The sequence below is a fragment of the Raphanus sativus genome, chromosome 6 (genome assembly GCF_000801105.2).
Source record: "Raphanus sativus cultivar WK10039 chromosome 6, ASM80110v3, whole genome shotgun sequence".
In the NCBI taxonomy this organism is placed as follows: domain Eukaryota; kingdom Viridiplantae; phylum Streptophyta; class Magnoliopsida; order Brassicales; family Brassicaceae; genus Raphanus; species Raphanus sativus.
Genome location: NC_079516.1, coordinates 23,690,258 through 23,707,049, shown reverse-complemented (window position 1 = coordinate 23,707,049; position 16,792 = coordinate 23,690,258). Strand labels below are relative to the sequence as shown.

The following is a 16,792-nucleotide window of genomic DNA, read 5'->3' as shown; positions in this document are numbered from 1 at the left end:
TACACATGTTAATAATACTCAAAATCATTGTTTATACGTTCGAAAAATTAATATAACAAATTAGACACTCATTCATGTAGGTATTTGTTAATGTAGTATACTATTTACTGCATAAAATAACTTAGGAATGTTGAAAATCTCAGATATTCTTTTTATATATTAAAGAGAAGTCTTATAACATTTTGTAGCCATATCATCATCCACAATTATTTTTAGAATCCTTAGAAAAATATGTCGGTCCATCTAAACATATAATAAGTTTTTATTAACCACCTATAAATTAACTATTAATGTTTTTCATTTGTTTCTTTATATAAAAATCATGGAATTACCTAATCTAACTTAATTATATATGACAATTAATAATTTTCAATAATAATTATTTGATAAAATTAGTCTATTCTCTATCATTTCTTAAAAATTATAACTTATTGAAATAAATTAACCAACCACATAAACTATATATAAAATTTTAGATTTTTCTGTATGTTATATTTTGAATTTTTAAAAATGACTATAAATAAATAAAGTTGTTAAAATTTTCACATTAAATTTTGTGATCCATGATTTAAAATTTCTGTTATAACAAGATACAAATGATTACAAAATTATATAAATAGGAAACTTTAGTTAATAAATATTAGTATATATATTAATATTGTTTAAAATAAATTATTTACCATATAAATACATAATTATTTTAGTTTCGAAATTTTCTTTGACTTTTTTGAAAAAAATGAATAGATATTGACAACTTAATATATATATTTTAAACTTGCATTGAATGTTTTTATAGAGATAAATTACTAAAATTATTAAACACCCCACAGTTTTTTTTGTTACCAGTAATTTAAAATTTTTGTTAAAAAAAAATAAAAATAATCAAAAAATAGAATAACTGTTTGTTTCGATTAATAAAATTTATTTATGTATTTGTACCAATTTATATATACGTAGCAGTCACTGAATTTTTAATTATTCAATATATATTTATTATTTATTATAATATGTAAAAACATATAATATGTAAAAAATATATATATATATATATATTATATATATATATATATATAATATTTATCATGCGCAAAACGCATATCTTAACCTAGTTCTATAAAGATTTTATACACTACATTCATTATTGTTTTTCTCGTTTTACCAAATAATGTTTCATTTTTATTTTGGAGAAACAATATATTCTTCTTCTTTTGGAATGTACGGCCCTAACTTGTATGTATAGTCATGAGTCATAACTCATAAAAATCAAAGATAAAAAGATATTGAGTATGTCCTATGTTATATTGGAGATAAATGGTCAATGTTTTCACTAGACCCTCATCTAAGGTATAAATGTTAGAGTTAAATTTTTTTTTACCAATCCTCATTTCCTGTTTCTTAAATTTAATTTTTTATGATATAAAATATTTTTAATATATATGTGTTGTCCTAAGTGAATGATAATATTTTCATTGAAAAAATCCAAATAACATAGCATTTTATTTGTTAAAATATCTTTGAGAAAAGAATATACAATATATGATAAAAATATTTTTAAATAATAACACAATATATATTTGTTGTCCTAAGTGAATGATAATATTTGCACTGATAAATTCAATAACATAGAGTTTTATTTGATAAAATATCTTTAAGAAAAAATAATCACCCAAAATAAGAATAGACCAACATACATAAAAATAGTAACAAATAAAATATTATGCAGACAGAATTGTCTTAAGTCACATGTTTGCAGGTTTTAATAAAGTTATAAATAGTAATATAGATTATGAACACTAATAATATAGCTAAAGATAATTAAAAATATGAAAAATAAGCAAAATTACTAGCTAAAATTATTGAAAACATGACAAATAAACAAAAGAAAACATGACAAATAAAAAAATTACCTAAAATATATATGAAAAATAAAAAAAATTATTTCTAAATAATATTATATATTTTGGTTTCCATTAAATCTTAAGTCCAATTTATATAACTACAAAAATATATAATTAAAAAAGTTAGTTAGCTATATAGCTAATGGGACTAGGACGACTCGTGTATCTCACTCATACACGACCTGAAATCTCTTATGGTGTCAATATTCTCCCTCAAATTATGCAGACTCCTCGCTCTGGCCATTGGGTTGCTGCTCTAAGGTTAGCTCGCTACTTAAGAAGGTCTCGTGGACAAGTTGTACTTCTCTCTTCAGCAAAAAAAACCTTCATCTCACAGAATTTAGCGATTCTGTTTGGCAGCATGCCCACAACTCAATGAACCAGCTATTTCGACGAACTATCGTGCTTCTTGAAGATTCCCCTGTTTCCTGGAAAAAAAACAACAGAGAACTATTTCAAGCTCTTTTGTTAAGCATCGTGTAATGGCCCTGGCATACCATGAAGTACTTTAGGTCAAAGAAGTGCTTCTGATTCTGGGTGTTAAACATGATCAGCCTATGAAGCCTGTTTGTGACAACAAATCTGTTTTTTATTGCTTTAAATCCGGTGTTTCACAAAAGAACTAAACACATTGAACCTTCATTCGTGACGGAATTACATCTTGCAAATTCACCACTACTCATGAACAACTAGCAGACATCTTCATAAAAGCCCTTGAAAATAACAATTTCGATTCTTATAAGGCAAATTGGGGTATTTATATATTCTATCAATCTTGTTGTCAGGGGCCGTAGGCTCTGAAGGGAAGAGTGGGATCAGCTTCCACTATTTTATAAAATATATTCATCTTTTTAAGAAAAAATATATTCTCATTAAAAATAAAATTTAACTCCATAAAATGATTCGGACCTCAGTACAAAAATTGCTGGCTCCGTCACTGCTTGTTGTATATTCTCTAGGATCTCTATACCCTATTACCATGTACTCTATTTATTTGAACTATATTGTCAATAATACAAGACACATTATATTCAGTTTGGCAGTTACTGTGATAAATTGCAGGATTTAGTCCACTTCTAAAGAAAAGAAAAGAGCGATTTAAATCTTTATTTAGCGGTAGCAAGATGCTAAACATAACTGGTAAAGAGAAGATCTTACATTGGAAATATGTTTGGGATTTAAGTAATATATAAGAGATTTAGATCATTCTATTTAATGTCAATTGATTTTAAGTTGGAAACACATAAATTTATGATATCAGCGTGGACCTACGCCCTGATCCATAAATCTGGTCTGAACAATGGTTCGATTAATCCAAGAGGGATATGATGGATTTTGCAAAATTAATAGTTATAAACACTATTATCTTGAAGGAGGGTCTTAGAGAAAATATCCCACATTTTAGAATATGTATGAGATTTAAGTAATATATAAAGGACTTAGAACATGTGCAAAGCAGGTTGCTAAACAGCATTTCTTATAATAAAAATAATAAAAATAATAAAAAATAAAGCAAAAATAGGAAAAAGGAAGAAAAACGTTGCTAAAACAAGCATCTCAAGCTACGGTTGTTAACATAACTAGTATATGTGACATTCAATTACTGGTTTTCCTTTTAACAAAAAAATGAAAAAAACAAAAATAGTATAATTTTAATATTTTTGTCTTTTAGCAACTCTTAACGTACCTATGCGTTGAATATGCTCTTAGACCACTCTACTTACTGTCAATTGATTTTAAATTGGAAACCCAAAAAATTTATCAATAACAAATTGACAACATTTTGTAACATATAAATGAACAAGGGATCATCTTTGTTAGATTGACTATGAATGTGACACATACCTATGCATTTTTGTGTTGTTTATATTTTAGAGTTGTTGTTTTATTCCTGAGAAACAAAAAAAGGAATTTGCTTAGCTTTATAGATTTGTAGATCGCTTAACAACGGTGTTACAAAAATAAAAAGATTGCTTAACAAAGAAACACAAAACAATTTTACGATGATCCTTTTCGCTTACATTTCTTTTTATCCATTCAAAAGAAAATAAAAATATTTGCAAATCATAAAAAGTGTTTGACTTCCATCATGCTGCAGAATCAACGTTCCAGTTACTATCAGAAAGTGAGGAAGATTCAGTAGTAAGTCTTGGGGAAATCTGTACAGACGGCTTAGGAGGGATTTCAAGAGCATCCAAACTTCCTTCCATCATCTCAACAACTTTATTCATGGGTGGACGATATGATGGGCATGGTTTAATACACCAAAGACCAATCAAGACCATCTTCTTTGCAGTCTCTTTTTCTTCTATGGTTATTTCATCACCAAATCTCCATGTTTGTTCTCCATTTTCAAGTTCCTTATAAACCCAGTCTGGAAAGTAAACCGAACTGGCGTTAGAAGCAGCGGTTGCCAATATTTCTTTGTTATTTGCTCCAATCATATCGAGGACCAACATTCCAAAGCTATACACATCTGATTTATGGGAGACTCCACCATACGTTCTTGAGACCACCTCAGGTGCAATGTAACCTATAGTTCCTCTTGTGTCCATCAATGAGACAATGCTTTCTCTTTTCTCACAGAGCTTAGCTAGTCCAAAGTCTGAGAGCTTAGGACAAAGATTACCATCTAACAGAATGTTCTGAGGTTTAATGTCGAAATGCACAATTCTTGTTTTGCAACCATAATGCAAATATTCCAATCCCCGAGCAATGCCTAGCGCGATTCCATATAATGTTTTCACATTCATCAGGCTCGAGTTTGCAACAGAGATGAATTGATCAAGAGACCCATTCTCTAGAAACTCATATACAATTGCTCTTTTTGAACCTTCATAGCAGAAACCAAGCAGAGAAACAATGTTTACATGAGATGTCTGGCTCATACTTGCGATTTCGTTCATGAAATCTTCACCAGTTCCCTTCAGATCTTTCATGACTTTTACTGCGACCTTAACACCGTCACAAAGGTTACCTCCATATACGGTTCCAAATCCTCCTTTCCCAAGAGTGTGTGAAAATGATTTGGTTATTTTCTTCAACTCTGCATAAGTGTACTGTTTTAGCAATACCTTTAATACAACGACATTATTGTCCTTCTTATTCTTCCTCTTAGTTTGGCGCATGAGGACAATGATGAAAGTCGCCAGCCCAGCTACGGAACCAGTGGCTATGAGGATGATTGCCAGAACATGTAAAGCTATTGGACCTTTATTAGATCCGGAGAGATTTCCCTTGGAGTCACTAAGCTTGAGAATCTCTATACCACCCAGACCACAATCGACATACTGTTGATTTTCCTTGTTTTGAGGATGCAAGTCAAGTCGTAGATTAGGTCTCTTTCCACTTTTGCCGGATAAAAATGTTTTGAAGTCTAGATACATTGGAAGCATAGGACCACCGCTCAGGTTTCTTACGTCGGTTTCAGCCTTGGCAATCTTGTTACCGATGTAGATGGAGAACCTCGGCAAGGCTGCTCTCTTCCATGTACTGTCACAGAAATGAAGCCTGACAAGGTAGTTGAATCCAGCGTCCACTGGGAAGAGCCATGTCAAACCAAAATCCGGGTTTTGCTTAGGGTACTTCTCGTTCTCAATATCGAGATAGGTCCCCCCGTACACGGCCTTAGGCGCTACGCAGGCAGGCGTTTTCTTAGTATAATTGATATATTGCTCTACAAAACCCGCAAACCTACTAATTATTGAGGTATCAACAGATTCTATTTTTTGTATGGCTTCAGAATCGGAAGGCCACTGTCGGAACATTCCAGGGTCGGTTATCTCAGGTACCTCATCTCCAGCGACCTTGACGCGGTAAACGGTCTCGAGTGCCGTGGTAGCGTCTATCTCAAAGTCATTGTTGGTACCAACGTCTGTTATGCGGTCATCAAATCCTCCCTTTGTGTAAAGCCGGTTAGGGATAGAGACAATCTCCACGCCGTTAATGAAAGCGAGAGTGTGCGGAGACGGCGTTAACGTGAGGTTTAGCGTCGTCTTGTGTCCACCCAAAACAGGGACAATAAACTCCTTGATAACGAACGGTTTACTGGAACCCTTTGCTGTTAAACCGGGGCTGAAGTTTTTGAGGAGAGTAAAACCGTTCGCAGTGACGGAGAAAAGAGACTTGACGGCGTCGAGGTCGGATCCGTAACGGGTCGGGTAAAAATGCAACCGGACAAATTTCCAGCCGGGAGAGACTGAAATAGTGTAAGTGAATTTGGATCGGATTATCCGAACGGTCTTGTAAGGAACCTGATGAACCGGCCATTCTAGTTTGGAAGCCTCTGAAGGGAATGACGCGTTGACTGAATTCAATGCATGATCCTTCTGCTGATCCTGCGTCCAAGTTCGGCCGGTGGTGTCGGAGGTGTTGGAGGTAGCGCCGCAATTGATGAGGAAGACATCCGTGGGCTTGCATGCCTCTGTTTCTCCTTCTCCTCCGGTGGTGGAAGAGGAAACAAGAATATAGAAAACAAAGAAAATAAAACAGTTCATTGGAATTGAAAAAAATAACAAAACAAAAAAATTGAATTGCTTATTTTGGAGAAGCTGCGAGATGGGTGCATAATTGAAGTATTGTGTGGTGAGTGAGTATGTGGGTTCCATCGTGGACTTATATGTGTACCTATCAAATTGAGTGATGCTTTGCAAGCAAGGACTCGTTCAATCAACGCGTAAACTGTAGCAACCTTTCGTCCTACACTAACCATAGACATCATCAGTGATCTTTTTTTTTTTTTTTGAAGAATTATACATGTGATCATCATAGTTACTCTAAACTCTAAAGTAGCACGAATCAGGACATCATCACTGTGACCGTTATTGACTTTATGTTCATTGTTGGAGATGTGTCCAAAGATTCGGTTCAACATATTTAAAACCCTTTAAGCAGAAAATGAGTTCGAATGGTGATTGAAATTTTAATAATATAAGCAGTGCTCAATTAAAGTGGGTATAGTTCAACTATAGTTTGCGGGATCGTGCAGATTTGATAGAAAAAATAGTGTAGTTTTGATAAAAAAAAATGTATTGCGGTTTTGATAAAAAAATAATGTAAAATAAATATATTAATACAAGTATAAATTAAATTTGTTTGATTAGTGATAATGTCATATTTTTTATAAGGTTAAAAAAATAAAATTAATTTATAATACAAATTCTAATGTGTATATATATTCTTGTTAAAAAATTTAACTACTAAAATTCTTTCGGATTTTATTTTTAAATATAGTAATATTTTTATTTAAATTAAATATATTTGTATAGTTAAATATTTTATTTAAAATAAAAAACATGTATAAAATATATGAAATTCAAATATTGTTATTTGGATAGATTTATTTGTATAGTTAATTAAATGTATTTTTATAATTAACTAAATTCTCTATTTGCATTTTTTTCAAAATAAATCTTGTATTTGCGGTTTTTGTCATCAATTTAAACAAATTTATATAAAATTTGTTTAAATTAAACAGACTCACATAGACTCTACAAATCAAAGTGACAACTCCACATCCATATAGATAACAAACTATGGTTACTTCCTGGCACTTCGTGCTATATTTTATGCTCTTGAATTTTGTGTATGTGGTATATGAATGAGTTCTAAACTGTAAATGTTATCTTTCAGGATCAAAATGTCTTTCAAATAACTTGCAAATACGAGTCACTATTCTAGTTCTGAATCCATATTCACCAATTGAGTATATTATGTTGCAAAAGTAATATTAAATTGCCATAAGTTCTTCATATATTCCATTATCCAAATTAAAGCCTCTATTTTCGAGTGTAAAGGTGACTGACTGTCTCTAGTATTGCTCGCTCCCATTAATCCATCATAGCTTTCCAAAATACTATACCATTTGACATACCCTGGACTTATATTTGAACTAAATGAGAATAGACTATAGTTTAGAATGAACACAAAATATTTGCGAACCATAAAGCCCATTCATAAGGCCCAAACATTAATAATACAGAAAGCTTTAGAGGGTTATTGGGAGAAGAATTTGTATAGAGTTTGTGAATTTTAAGAGTTGATTGATTTTAAAAGTTATGTGGATTGTGAAAATGTATATACATTGACTTATAGAATTTGATCATGATTTTCTTAGATTTGTCTAGCTTTTCATTAACTTGGATTACCAAGAGAGGTTTCATTAAAGAGGCACACTTGTTATATATAAAGAATAATAAAAAAACTTTAAAAAATTTTTGAATTATAGTTTTCAAATTCTAACATTTTTATAAAATTTTTGTTTTTTTTATTTTCTTTTTGAAATTCGAAAATGATTTTCCAAACTATTATAAACTTTTTATTTAAAGTTTTTATATATATAAATATAATTATATATTGAAAATGATAAACATTATAAATATAAATTATGTTTTCAAAAGTGTAATGATATACAAAATGTAATGAATTATAGATTTGGACATAAGTTGGTAAAAGTTGCACATGGATTTTGAAAATCACATGGATACATATGATATTTTGAAAGTTGAGTCTCATGAATAAAAATGAATAGAATTCATGTCCCAATAACAATAGATTTAGTTAGAATTAGAGAATCTATAATAACAAAACTTTTTGAATAACAATGGATTTGAATGGATTTTGAAAATTCTTAAACCAATAACAATGGATTCTATTAAGATTTATGAAATCCAAGAACCAATAACAAAGGAATCTCAAAATTTCCAAAATTCATGAAAATTCATCTCCCAGTAACCCCCTTATATTAAGGTTTTTTTTGTAAACTTCTTGCTTAACTTTATATTAAGGTTTTCGTAGTTTTTTTTATAAATTTTCTCTCCTTTGTGCCGTCTGAAGAGAAACATATATCAGACGAAAATGGAGAAAGGGAAGGGAAGAAAGGAGGAGATTGTTACCAGGGAGTGCACCATCAATCTCCACAGACGCCTTCATAGCTGGTAAAATGTTTTGAATGTCTGTAGATTCTGACATCTCATTTGTTTGTAGAAGAAGAAGATTAGTCTTAAGATGAGCCATGAACAGCAAGCATCTCCTTATTGTACATTTCCATCAGGATTCCTCTCGTTTTCATGATTGATCCATGTGGTTTTAGAGATGCTGATTGTTTTGATCGTTTATTATTACGTACGCAGCACGTCCAAGAAGAAGGCACCCAATGCCATCAAAGAGATTAGGAAGTTTGCATTGAAAACAATGGGAACAAAGGATGTTAGAGTGGATGTTAAGCTCGACAAGCAGATATGGAGCAGAGGAATCCATGGTCCTCCTAGAAGAGTCAGAGTCCGAGTTGCTCGTAAGAAAAACGACGATGAAGACGCCAAGGAAGAGTTCTCCTCTCGCAAATGTAACCACATCTCGCAACCTCTTCACTCCCGTCCACCAAACTTCTGACCACAAACCTGCTGAACAGAAAACGCCTGACCACAACTTATTTGACCACAACTCAGTTGTTTCTGAGATACATGCGCCTCCAAACCCTTCCGCTCCTTAGATCAACCAGTTGGCCATCTCTTATACACCACAACATCACTAATGTCAACAATGATAATTTGTGCTTATGTGGTTACGTTCGCACATAGGATGTTAAGATAAAAGAAGATGTGTATGGTGGTTCTAAATTACCTGTAGTCAGCCAATATGAGCTCCAACAACATGCCCATTTCAGCAGTGATTATAAGAAAACGTCTGCAGCACCAACCCTTGTTTCCTCACCACCACACAACCTATATGACCACTACTCGTCCTTAACCACACATCGCGCAACCACTCCCCTCCTGACCACACATCACGCATCCACCCAACCTCTGACGGTCTGACCACTACTCATCGCCTAATTACACATCTTGCAACAATTTCATGACCACATCACTCGTCCACCAAAACTTTGACCACAAAGCTGCTGAACAACAAACACATGACCATGACTTACTCGACCACAGCTCACCAACTCACATCAGTCTTAGAAACCTGTTCCCTGCAGCCATATATACTACACCAGAATCCCCTGCATCCACCCCTGTTTTCCAAACCGGAAGCCTTCCACAACACTCTCAACTGTTGTCCAACTTACCACAATGTATGTTTATTACACCCCAGAAGGCATGCTTCTTCCAAGCCGTTGGATATTTTTTTTCTAAATGATCTGATGTCCACGGTCTATTCTCATAAATCCATATATCTATTTTCTGTTTTATTATTTTATTATCATTTATTTCAACTATAATGCAACCAGTTCACTTACGGTTAGCTTTCTTAAAACCAACAATCTTCTTCTTAGCAAAAAACAATGTTATTTTCGTCAAAATAAAGACAGGTGGCATAACAAAGTGTGTCAAAGTTGCTATGTATTTTTTAGTGCAAAATAAATTCATAATGTGTCATTTTATGTAAATCTCTCCTTTTTTTTTCCCGTTAATCTTTAGATGAAAGACATAAATAGAAGAAGACTTTGCTTGTTTTGATCACTTGCCCGGTCTCCCATTTTGTAAATTTATTTCTTTTGCTTTAAAGTTCCGGACAAAAGAACAGATTCGAGTTTGGTCTTATCATTTTGTGAGTCCTTGCCTGACTGGTTTACTATCTCCTTTTTGTTTCAGACTCGTGAAATGATTACCACATTAATTAAAATGCTTATAAATCATAGAGTAAGTCATTCTATTAAATAAAAATAAGAAAAAAAAATTCTTCAGTTTCATAAACTACCATGGATGGTACCAGTGACAATGTCAAGAACACCTGTAGTGAGTCCGGATTCCAGAGCTTGTTTTGTAAGAACCTTTAACGAAAGCTAATGGTTAGACAGGTAGAACGGACACTATGGTTCGGTCGTAAGAACATTGAACCATAGCTAAATAAACTTTGGATACACAATTGGTTTATTAAAGGCCCATTTGAAACCCAAAATGGTCCATTTAAAACCCAAAATGGCCCATATAACGTGGATAGTATATAAACTACAGTCTTAAGTACAACTAACCCTAAAAAGTGAACCTACCTTCGTCGCCTCCTGCAGAGAAACCAAGAGTATCCGTAATCGACGATGGGTGATTCTTTTCGTCTTGTTGTTTCTTTCTGCTTCGAAATACATTTTGGTGATTGTCCTCGGAAATGTTGCTGATTTTGTGTCTCGTAATGAATCGCAGGGAAGGTGCACGGTTCATTGGCTCGTGCCGGTAAAGTGAGAGGTCAGACACCGAAAGTAGCTAAGCAGGACAAGAAGAAGAAGCCCCGTGGCCGTGCTCACAAGCGTTTGCAACACAACCGCCGTTTCGTCACCGCCGGTAAATACTTTTAATCCGCATTCTTAAATCAAAATCATTTGATAGCTCTACAGCTAGATTAGCGTTGTCGTTAAGACTGAGATCAATCTCTGAAGATGAATTAGGGGTTGGTTGATCGTTCTTGAACTTATTAGGTCTTGTGATTAGTCATTTTAACTTGATTCAGTTGAATCACAAAATTAGTGTGTAAATTATGAGTTCCATTTTAGTTTCTTGAGCAAATCTGATTCCAACCAATAAATAGTTAGTATGTTTTGTCTGTGCTGTTCATCATTAGATTGCTTTAGGTTAATTGCATAATCTTTTACTTTTGTTTGTTCTATTTGTCTTAAGACTGATACACTACCGCGTCTCTGTGTCATATAAAGTTTGTTAGAGATGATTTAGTCCACTCTTAATATTCGATCACTGATATAATATTTTCTTAAAAATAAACACGGTGTGATCACTGATTCCACTCTGTCATCTCTGTTCCAGTCTATCTATTACTTTTTCTTGGTTAATCATGGGATTTAATAAGTTTGTTTCGTAAGTGAATAATCAATTGGGTTCTTATTCGATTTTGTTTGTGTTATCTTCAGTTGTTGGCTTTGGCAAGAAGAGAGGACCAAACTCATCAGAGAAGTAGACATGAACTGTTTCACCTTTTGATTATGGTTTTCTGATTATTTTTAATGGCTCGTTTGTCTATCAACAAAGCCAATGAATGTTGTTGAGCCAAAAATGTTCTTCTGAAACAAAGTTTCAAACTTTTTTTTTAAAATATTTGTATTTTATGCCATGATCTTTACACTTGTCACCGTTAATTTAAATCTATAACTTTTATAAATAACTAGTATATCAAATTACTACGTCGATAGTAATTAATAAAGTTTTGAATTAAAATATAAATCATAATTAAATGACAAGGAAAAATACATAATTAACATATTTTAAAGTTTTTATTATAACTTAAATCTATAAAAATAAATTTGATTATTTATGAGATATACAACATTTAAAGATTAAATGGTAAAAGATAAAATATTTCAAATCATAATGTGATGTATAAATTGTATGGACTAAAAAGAATTTTAAATTTTAAGTTTTTAAGAGTAAAAAATTTCGTATTTGTAATTATTGATGTCTTTTATAACTGTTTTAACACAAAGAAATGTATTTCCATTTACTTATATATCTACATCTATAATAGCATTTAGAAATAAATTTATTCGTTTCTATTTATAAAAGAAAAAATATCATTTAGTATATTGGAGACTGCAATTTTAGAAAATATAAATTAGATCATATCTCAATTTATTGCCAAAAAAAAAATCTATATTAGAGTAAAATAACGAAATACACTAGAGATAATTTGGATAAAGTTCTTTTTTTTGTTTGAAAAAGAAATAGTTTGGATAATTTTGATGAGTTTGCTTATATTACGTCAACAAGAATGTTGACTACACAATAAAGGTGAAGAAAATATTATTAGTCTAGTCTAAACTCTTGCACCGAAAACAGTTGACAATAGAGGTGAAGAGAAGAATACTGTTTTATGAGTTTGAAGAGAATACGTAAAACCCAAAATGAAAGAGAAGTAAAACAAATGAATGAGAAGCCACAAAACTCTTATACGTGATTACTTTGCTGCATGTATCTTATCATGGGCGGTCACCATATGAAAGTAGGATTAGAGATGAACCAGGGCTGTCGACTATTATTAGTCACCGTGTTGGGGATCCGATACAGCCACTTTGGTAAAACGAACGATGAAAATTCTTGGGCGAGTTGTATAAAAGTCTTGCCTTCAGGGGTCTTGAGAAGGCAACCATCAGTGCTGCCACGTTCCGACTTACCGTGGATGAAAAACTCGCCAATGCCCAAGTTCATAGATACCAAACATTGGTCGTCCAAGTCGTTGCTCCAAAAGTAGACCGTTTCAGCATCAAAAGGGTTTATCGCCAACGGGATATAAGTGTGTTCATAACTAATGTAGGATATTTCAGACACTAGGTTCCATTCCCAGCTGCTCTTTAGCCTCCATACGCTTAACTTATGGTACTCATCGCCTTGACTGGCAATGTTCATATACATTAGACTCCCTTGAGAAACAGTGCAGAATCTTTGGAATAGTGGAGACGTTCCTAGATCAGGGAAACTCGTAACACGACATACGGGATGATCAGAACCGTAGAAGTCGATGGATACAACCACTTCATCATCATTCACGTCATCGCGAGCGACCCAGTGAAGATGTCCGTTCATGCTAATGGAATAGCTAAACTCGTGACGGTAGTGAAAAGAGTAAGGAAACTGTACGGTTTCTTGTTTCCATAAGCCAGTCTCTGACGAATATATCAGCAAATTAAAGCTGTTTGTCCATCGGCTTTCTGCATCGTAGAGCAGAACGACTTTGTAACCCAAAACGCCGCCGTTTTCGTCCGTTCGTGTGGCTAAACCTAGGTTCCAGTAGTCCTCCTCTGGTTCAACCCAAGGAGGATCAGTTTCTACGCATTCTCGTGAAACGGGATTAGCCACGTACAAGGATACGTTCCTGAGGACAGACACAACACGGATCAGAATCAACCCGACATCCGTGTAAGCCACGGCTCTTGCGTGTCTGTATATTTCCTTGTGGCTAAAGAAGGCTAATTCGGTAACGAAAGTGGCGATGTAAGAGCCAAGTTGTTGCGGTGGATGACCCCAAATCTCGCAACCGTAGTGAGCAACGGCTTCTTGCTGGTTATCTTTCAGCATGAGCGACCACATAGAATGCGAGTTTTGATGGTGAGAAAGGAAAAGGTTGCGGAGAAAGGGAGATTCGAGTAGTGATTTCCATCTCTTGCAGACCAGTTTGAAAGTGGCGATGCTCTTTAGCGGTAATCGGACAAATATTAATGCCCATAGATCATCTGCCAAGGAATTCATCTTCCTCTACTCTTTTTCTTCTAGATTTTTGATTTCCAGATGTGATTAGGGTTTATTTGTAAAAAGGGTGGTGCCCTGGAGAAAACGAAGCTGTTTTGTTTGGTTAAAATAATGGCAATATCATATGAAATAATTTCATTTAATAAACTATCCAATTTTCGACCAAAACAAAAGGAAACTATCGAATTTTGTTTTACAGCGGAAAAGAAGAAGGAGAGAAACTATCCAAATTAAAATAGTGTTTAGGAGATGTGAAATCTCAATATGACCGACTATTAGGGGGTGTATTCAACCGAGAGTTTCAGCTGATTTGTATTAAAATGACAAATCCACTGTTATTCAAACATGAATTTTAAAAACTCATTTAAAATCTACTGTTATTGAACTTGACATTTTGTAAAGTACTCTGAAATCCACTGTTATTGAAAATATTTTAAGTTGTGGGATTTTAAAGTTTTGAGGTGATTTTAGGGTGTTTGGGTGGAGTTTCTTAGTTAAAAAAATAAAATTCAAATCCCATTGTTTTAGGTGATATTCTAGAGTAGTTTAACAAAAATCACTTAAATCTCTGCAACTTATTAAAATCATCTAAAACTCCATTAAAAACCAAATCACATCAAATGCTAAATTGAATACATCCCTCTTAGACAAAGGAAGAAAGGTGTTTTCTCATATTTTACTTATTTTTTTTTTTACTTTTTAATTCTAATTTCGAGTTCAAGATCGAATGTATTACTTAAGAATCATAATATATTATACTAAAATATACATATCTCTATAATATTATTTGAGAAGTCAGTTTCCTATGTGTCGCGCTCACGTTAACTCTCACGATGGTTGATTACATTGATATCTTTAATGAATTAAAATATTACATTTAAAAACTATTATTATTTTTATTTAGTTTCTTTTTAAAAAATTTCCATATAACATATATATTAAAAAAGAAAAATTTATAAATTTTAGAAATCGAATTTAAAAACAAAAATATATGTATATATAATATGATTTCATTAAAAAGGAAATTTAACAAGATAGTAATATTCTATTTTAAATAACATAAAATATACTTTTGAAGTAATAAAATACTTTCTTTATATCTATTGTTTCTTATATGAAAAATATATATATCTTTATATAATGTAATTTCATAAAAAATAATTTCAAAAAGATAACTCTCACGATAGTTGATTACATTGAATTGATATCTTTAATGAATTAAAATATTACATTTAAAAATTATTATTATTTTTATTTAGTTTCTTTTTAAAAAATTTCCATATAACATATATATTAAAAAGGAAAAATTTATAAATTTTAGAAATCGAATTTAAAAACAAAAATATATGTATATATAATATGATTTCATTAAAAAGGAAATTTAACAAGATAGTAATATTCTATTTTAAATAACATAAAATATACTTTTGAAGTAATAAAATACTTGCTTTATATCTATTGTTTCTTATATGAAATATATATATATATATATATATATATATATATATCTGTATATAATGTAATTTCATAAAAAATAATTTCAGAAAGATAATCTTGATATTAGGAAAAGAAATATTATTTATTTTCAAACATAATTTTAAAGAATACAAAATATATATTTTCAAAGTAATAGAAACATTTTGATATATCTATCTAATTTCTTAGATGATTACATTAAATAATTAAGTAACATAAACTGATATATATTTAATTGACTAAAAATAGTTTAACATTAGTATTATTGAAATGTTTTATTTATTTTTCATATATTCTGTTGACTATAATATTTTTCAATTACAGAAAAATATCTATAAATGATATTTTACTTATATAATATAATTTTTTCAAATACAATCACAATTTTTTCCTACTTATTTTTAAGAGATATTAAAAACTATCATTTTAACAATAAACATCTTTTGATCAAATAAATATAAAATATTTAAATTAACATAACACTATAAAATTTAACGAGGTAGATATATTATACTTTTCATTATTACAATTATATGGTTTCCAAATATTAAATTTTCTTTTAAATTTTATGTTTTTATGTTTGTGGGATTTAATATAACCATAACCAAAATACCAAAGTAAAAATAAATTCTCATTTTTAGATTATTTAAAACAAATTTTAGTTTATCTTTCAATAAATCTAATTATTTAGAATTTATAAAATATTTTAATAATTTTATATATTGATATGTGTTCATGAATTTCCAAAAAATGTATCAGTTACTTATGTATGTAACTTCCTATTGATCATCGTTTTATTTTCGAATATATATATATTTAAATGAACATATAATTTCATAAATATTATGATCATACATGCGATGACAAAAAAATATGATCATACATGCACATTTAAACGATAAATAAAATTAATTTGATTTAAATTAATTATATATATTATATATTAATTATCAATTGTATTTTTGCTAAACAGAGCATGTATACTTAATTTTATTAGTCCGACCACGTAAACCATAAAAAAAATTATATTTCAGTTTCAATTTAAAAGAATATATGTAACTCAATATACTCACAATATGAGTGACTCGACTAATCAACCTAAATCCAAATAAGAAAATTAATCAAAATTTTAATATATTTAGAATAAAAATATAATAGTTGAATTGAGAGAAATAAATGTAATCCAATATATCTAAATGATAATTTAATCGACTGTAAAAAAATTGACTT

General features: G+C 31.1%; 4 protein-coding genes across 5 annotated transcripts in view; 2 read left to right on the top strand and 2 right to left on the bottom strand.

Moving 5' to 3' along the window:
• The window catches only part of LOC108809292 (40S ribosomal protein S30), a 28,701-nt gene extending 16,741 nt beyond the window's left edge, over nt 1–11,960 (top strand). The window contains exons 2-4 of one of the 2 annotated variants that reach the window (XM_056988387.1): nt 10,918–10,939; nt 11,039–11,176; nt 11,758–11,960. In XM_056988387.1, coding sequence (XP_056844367.1) covers nt 10,936–10,939; nt 11,039–11,176; nt 11,758–11,804 — 189 coding nt within the window. In that variant the 5' untranslated portion in view covers nt 10,918–10,935 and the 3' untranslated portion in view covers nt 11,805–11,960. Of the gene's footprint in view, nt 1–10,862; nt 10,940–11,038; nt 11,177–11,757 lie in introns of those variants that run through there. The other variant, XM_018581437.2, reaches the window with a different exon arrangement.
• Nucleotides 3,803–6,463, bottom strand: LOC108807413 (probable receptor-like protein kinase At5g39030). Its single transcript, XM_018579698.2, has one exon. The coding sequence runs from the start codon at nt 6,392–6,394 to the stop codon at nt 3,986–3,988; it is 2,409 nt and encodes an 802-aa protein (XP_018435200.1). The 5' UTR covers nt 6,395–6,463; the 3' UTR covers nt 3,803–3,985.
• LOC108808129 (60S ribosomal protein L31-1) lies at nt 8,754–9,287 on the top strand. The gene is made up of 2 exons (XM_018580319.1): nt 8,754–8,833; nt 9,029–9,287. Exons 1-2 carry the CDS (start codon nt 8,754–8,756, stop codon nt 9,285–9,287), a joined length of 339 nt encoding a protein of 112 aa, XP_018435821.1.
• An 869-nt stretch (nt 11,961–12,829) lies between the features above and the next one.
• LOC108808127 (F-box protein At3g28330-like) lies at nt 12,830–14,086 on the bottom strand. The gene has a single exon (XM_056987095.1). The coding sequence runs from the start codon at nt 14,084–14,086 to the stop codon at nt 12,830–12,832; it is 1,257 nt and encodes a 418-aa protein (XP_056843075.1).
• Nucleotides 14,087–16,792: the final 2,706 nt, after the last annotated feature.

What these genes read in the sequence shown, in the direction of transcription:
- LOC108807413 (XM_018579698.2), bottom strand. Translation starts at nt 6,394, where the DNA reads ATGAACTGTTTTATTTTCTTTGTTTTCTATATTCTTGTTTCCTCTTCC.
- LOC108808129 (XM_018580319.1), top strand. Translation starts at nt 8,754, where the DNA reads ATGGAGAAAGGGAAGGGAAGAAAGGAGGAGATTGTTACCAGGGAGTGC. An exon ending in CACAGACGCCTTCATAGCTG is followed by an intron (nt 8,834 to 9,028) that starts GTAAAATGTTTT and finishes TTACGTACGCAG; the next exon opens with CACGTCCAAGAAGAAGGCAC.
- LOC108808127 (XM_056987095.1), bottom strand. Translation starts at nt 14,086, where the DNA reads ATGAATTCCTTGGCAGATGATCTATGGGCATTAATATTTGTCCGATTA.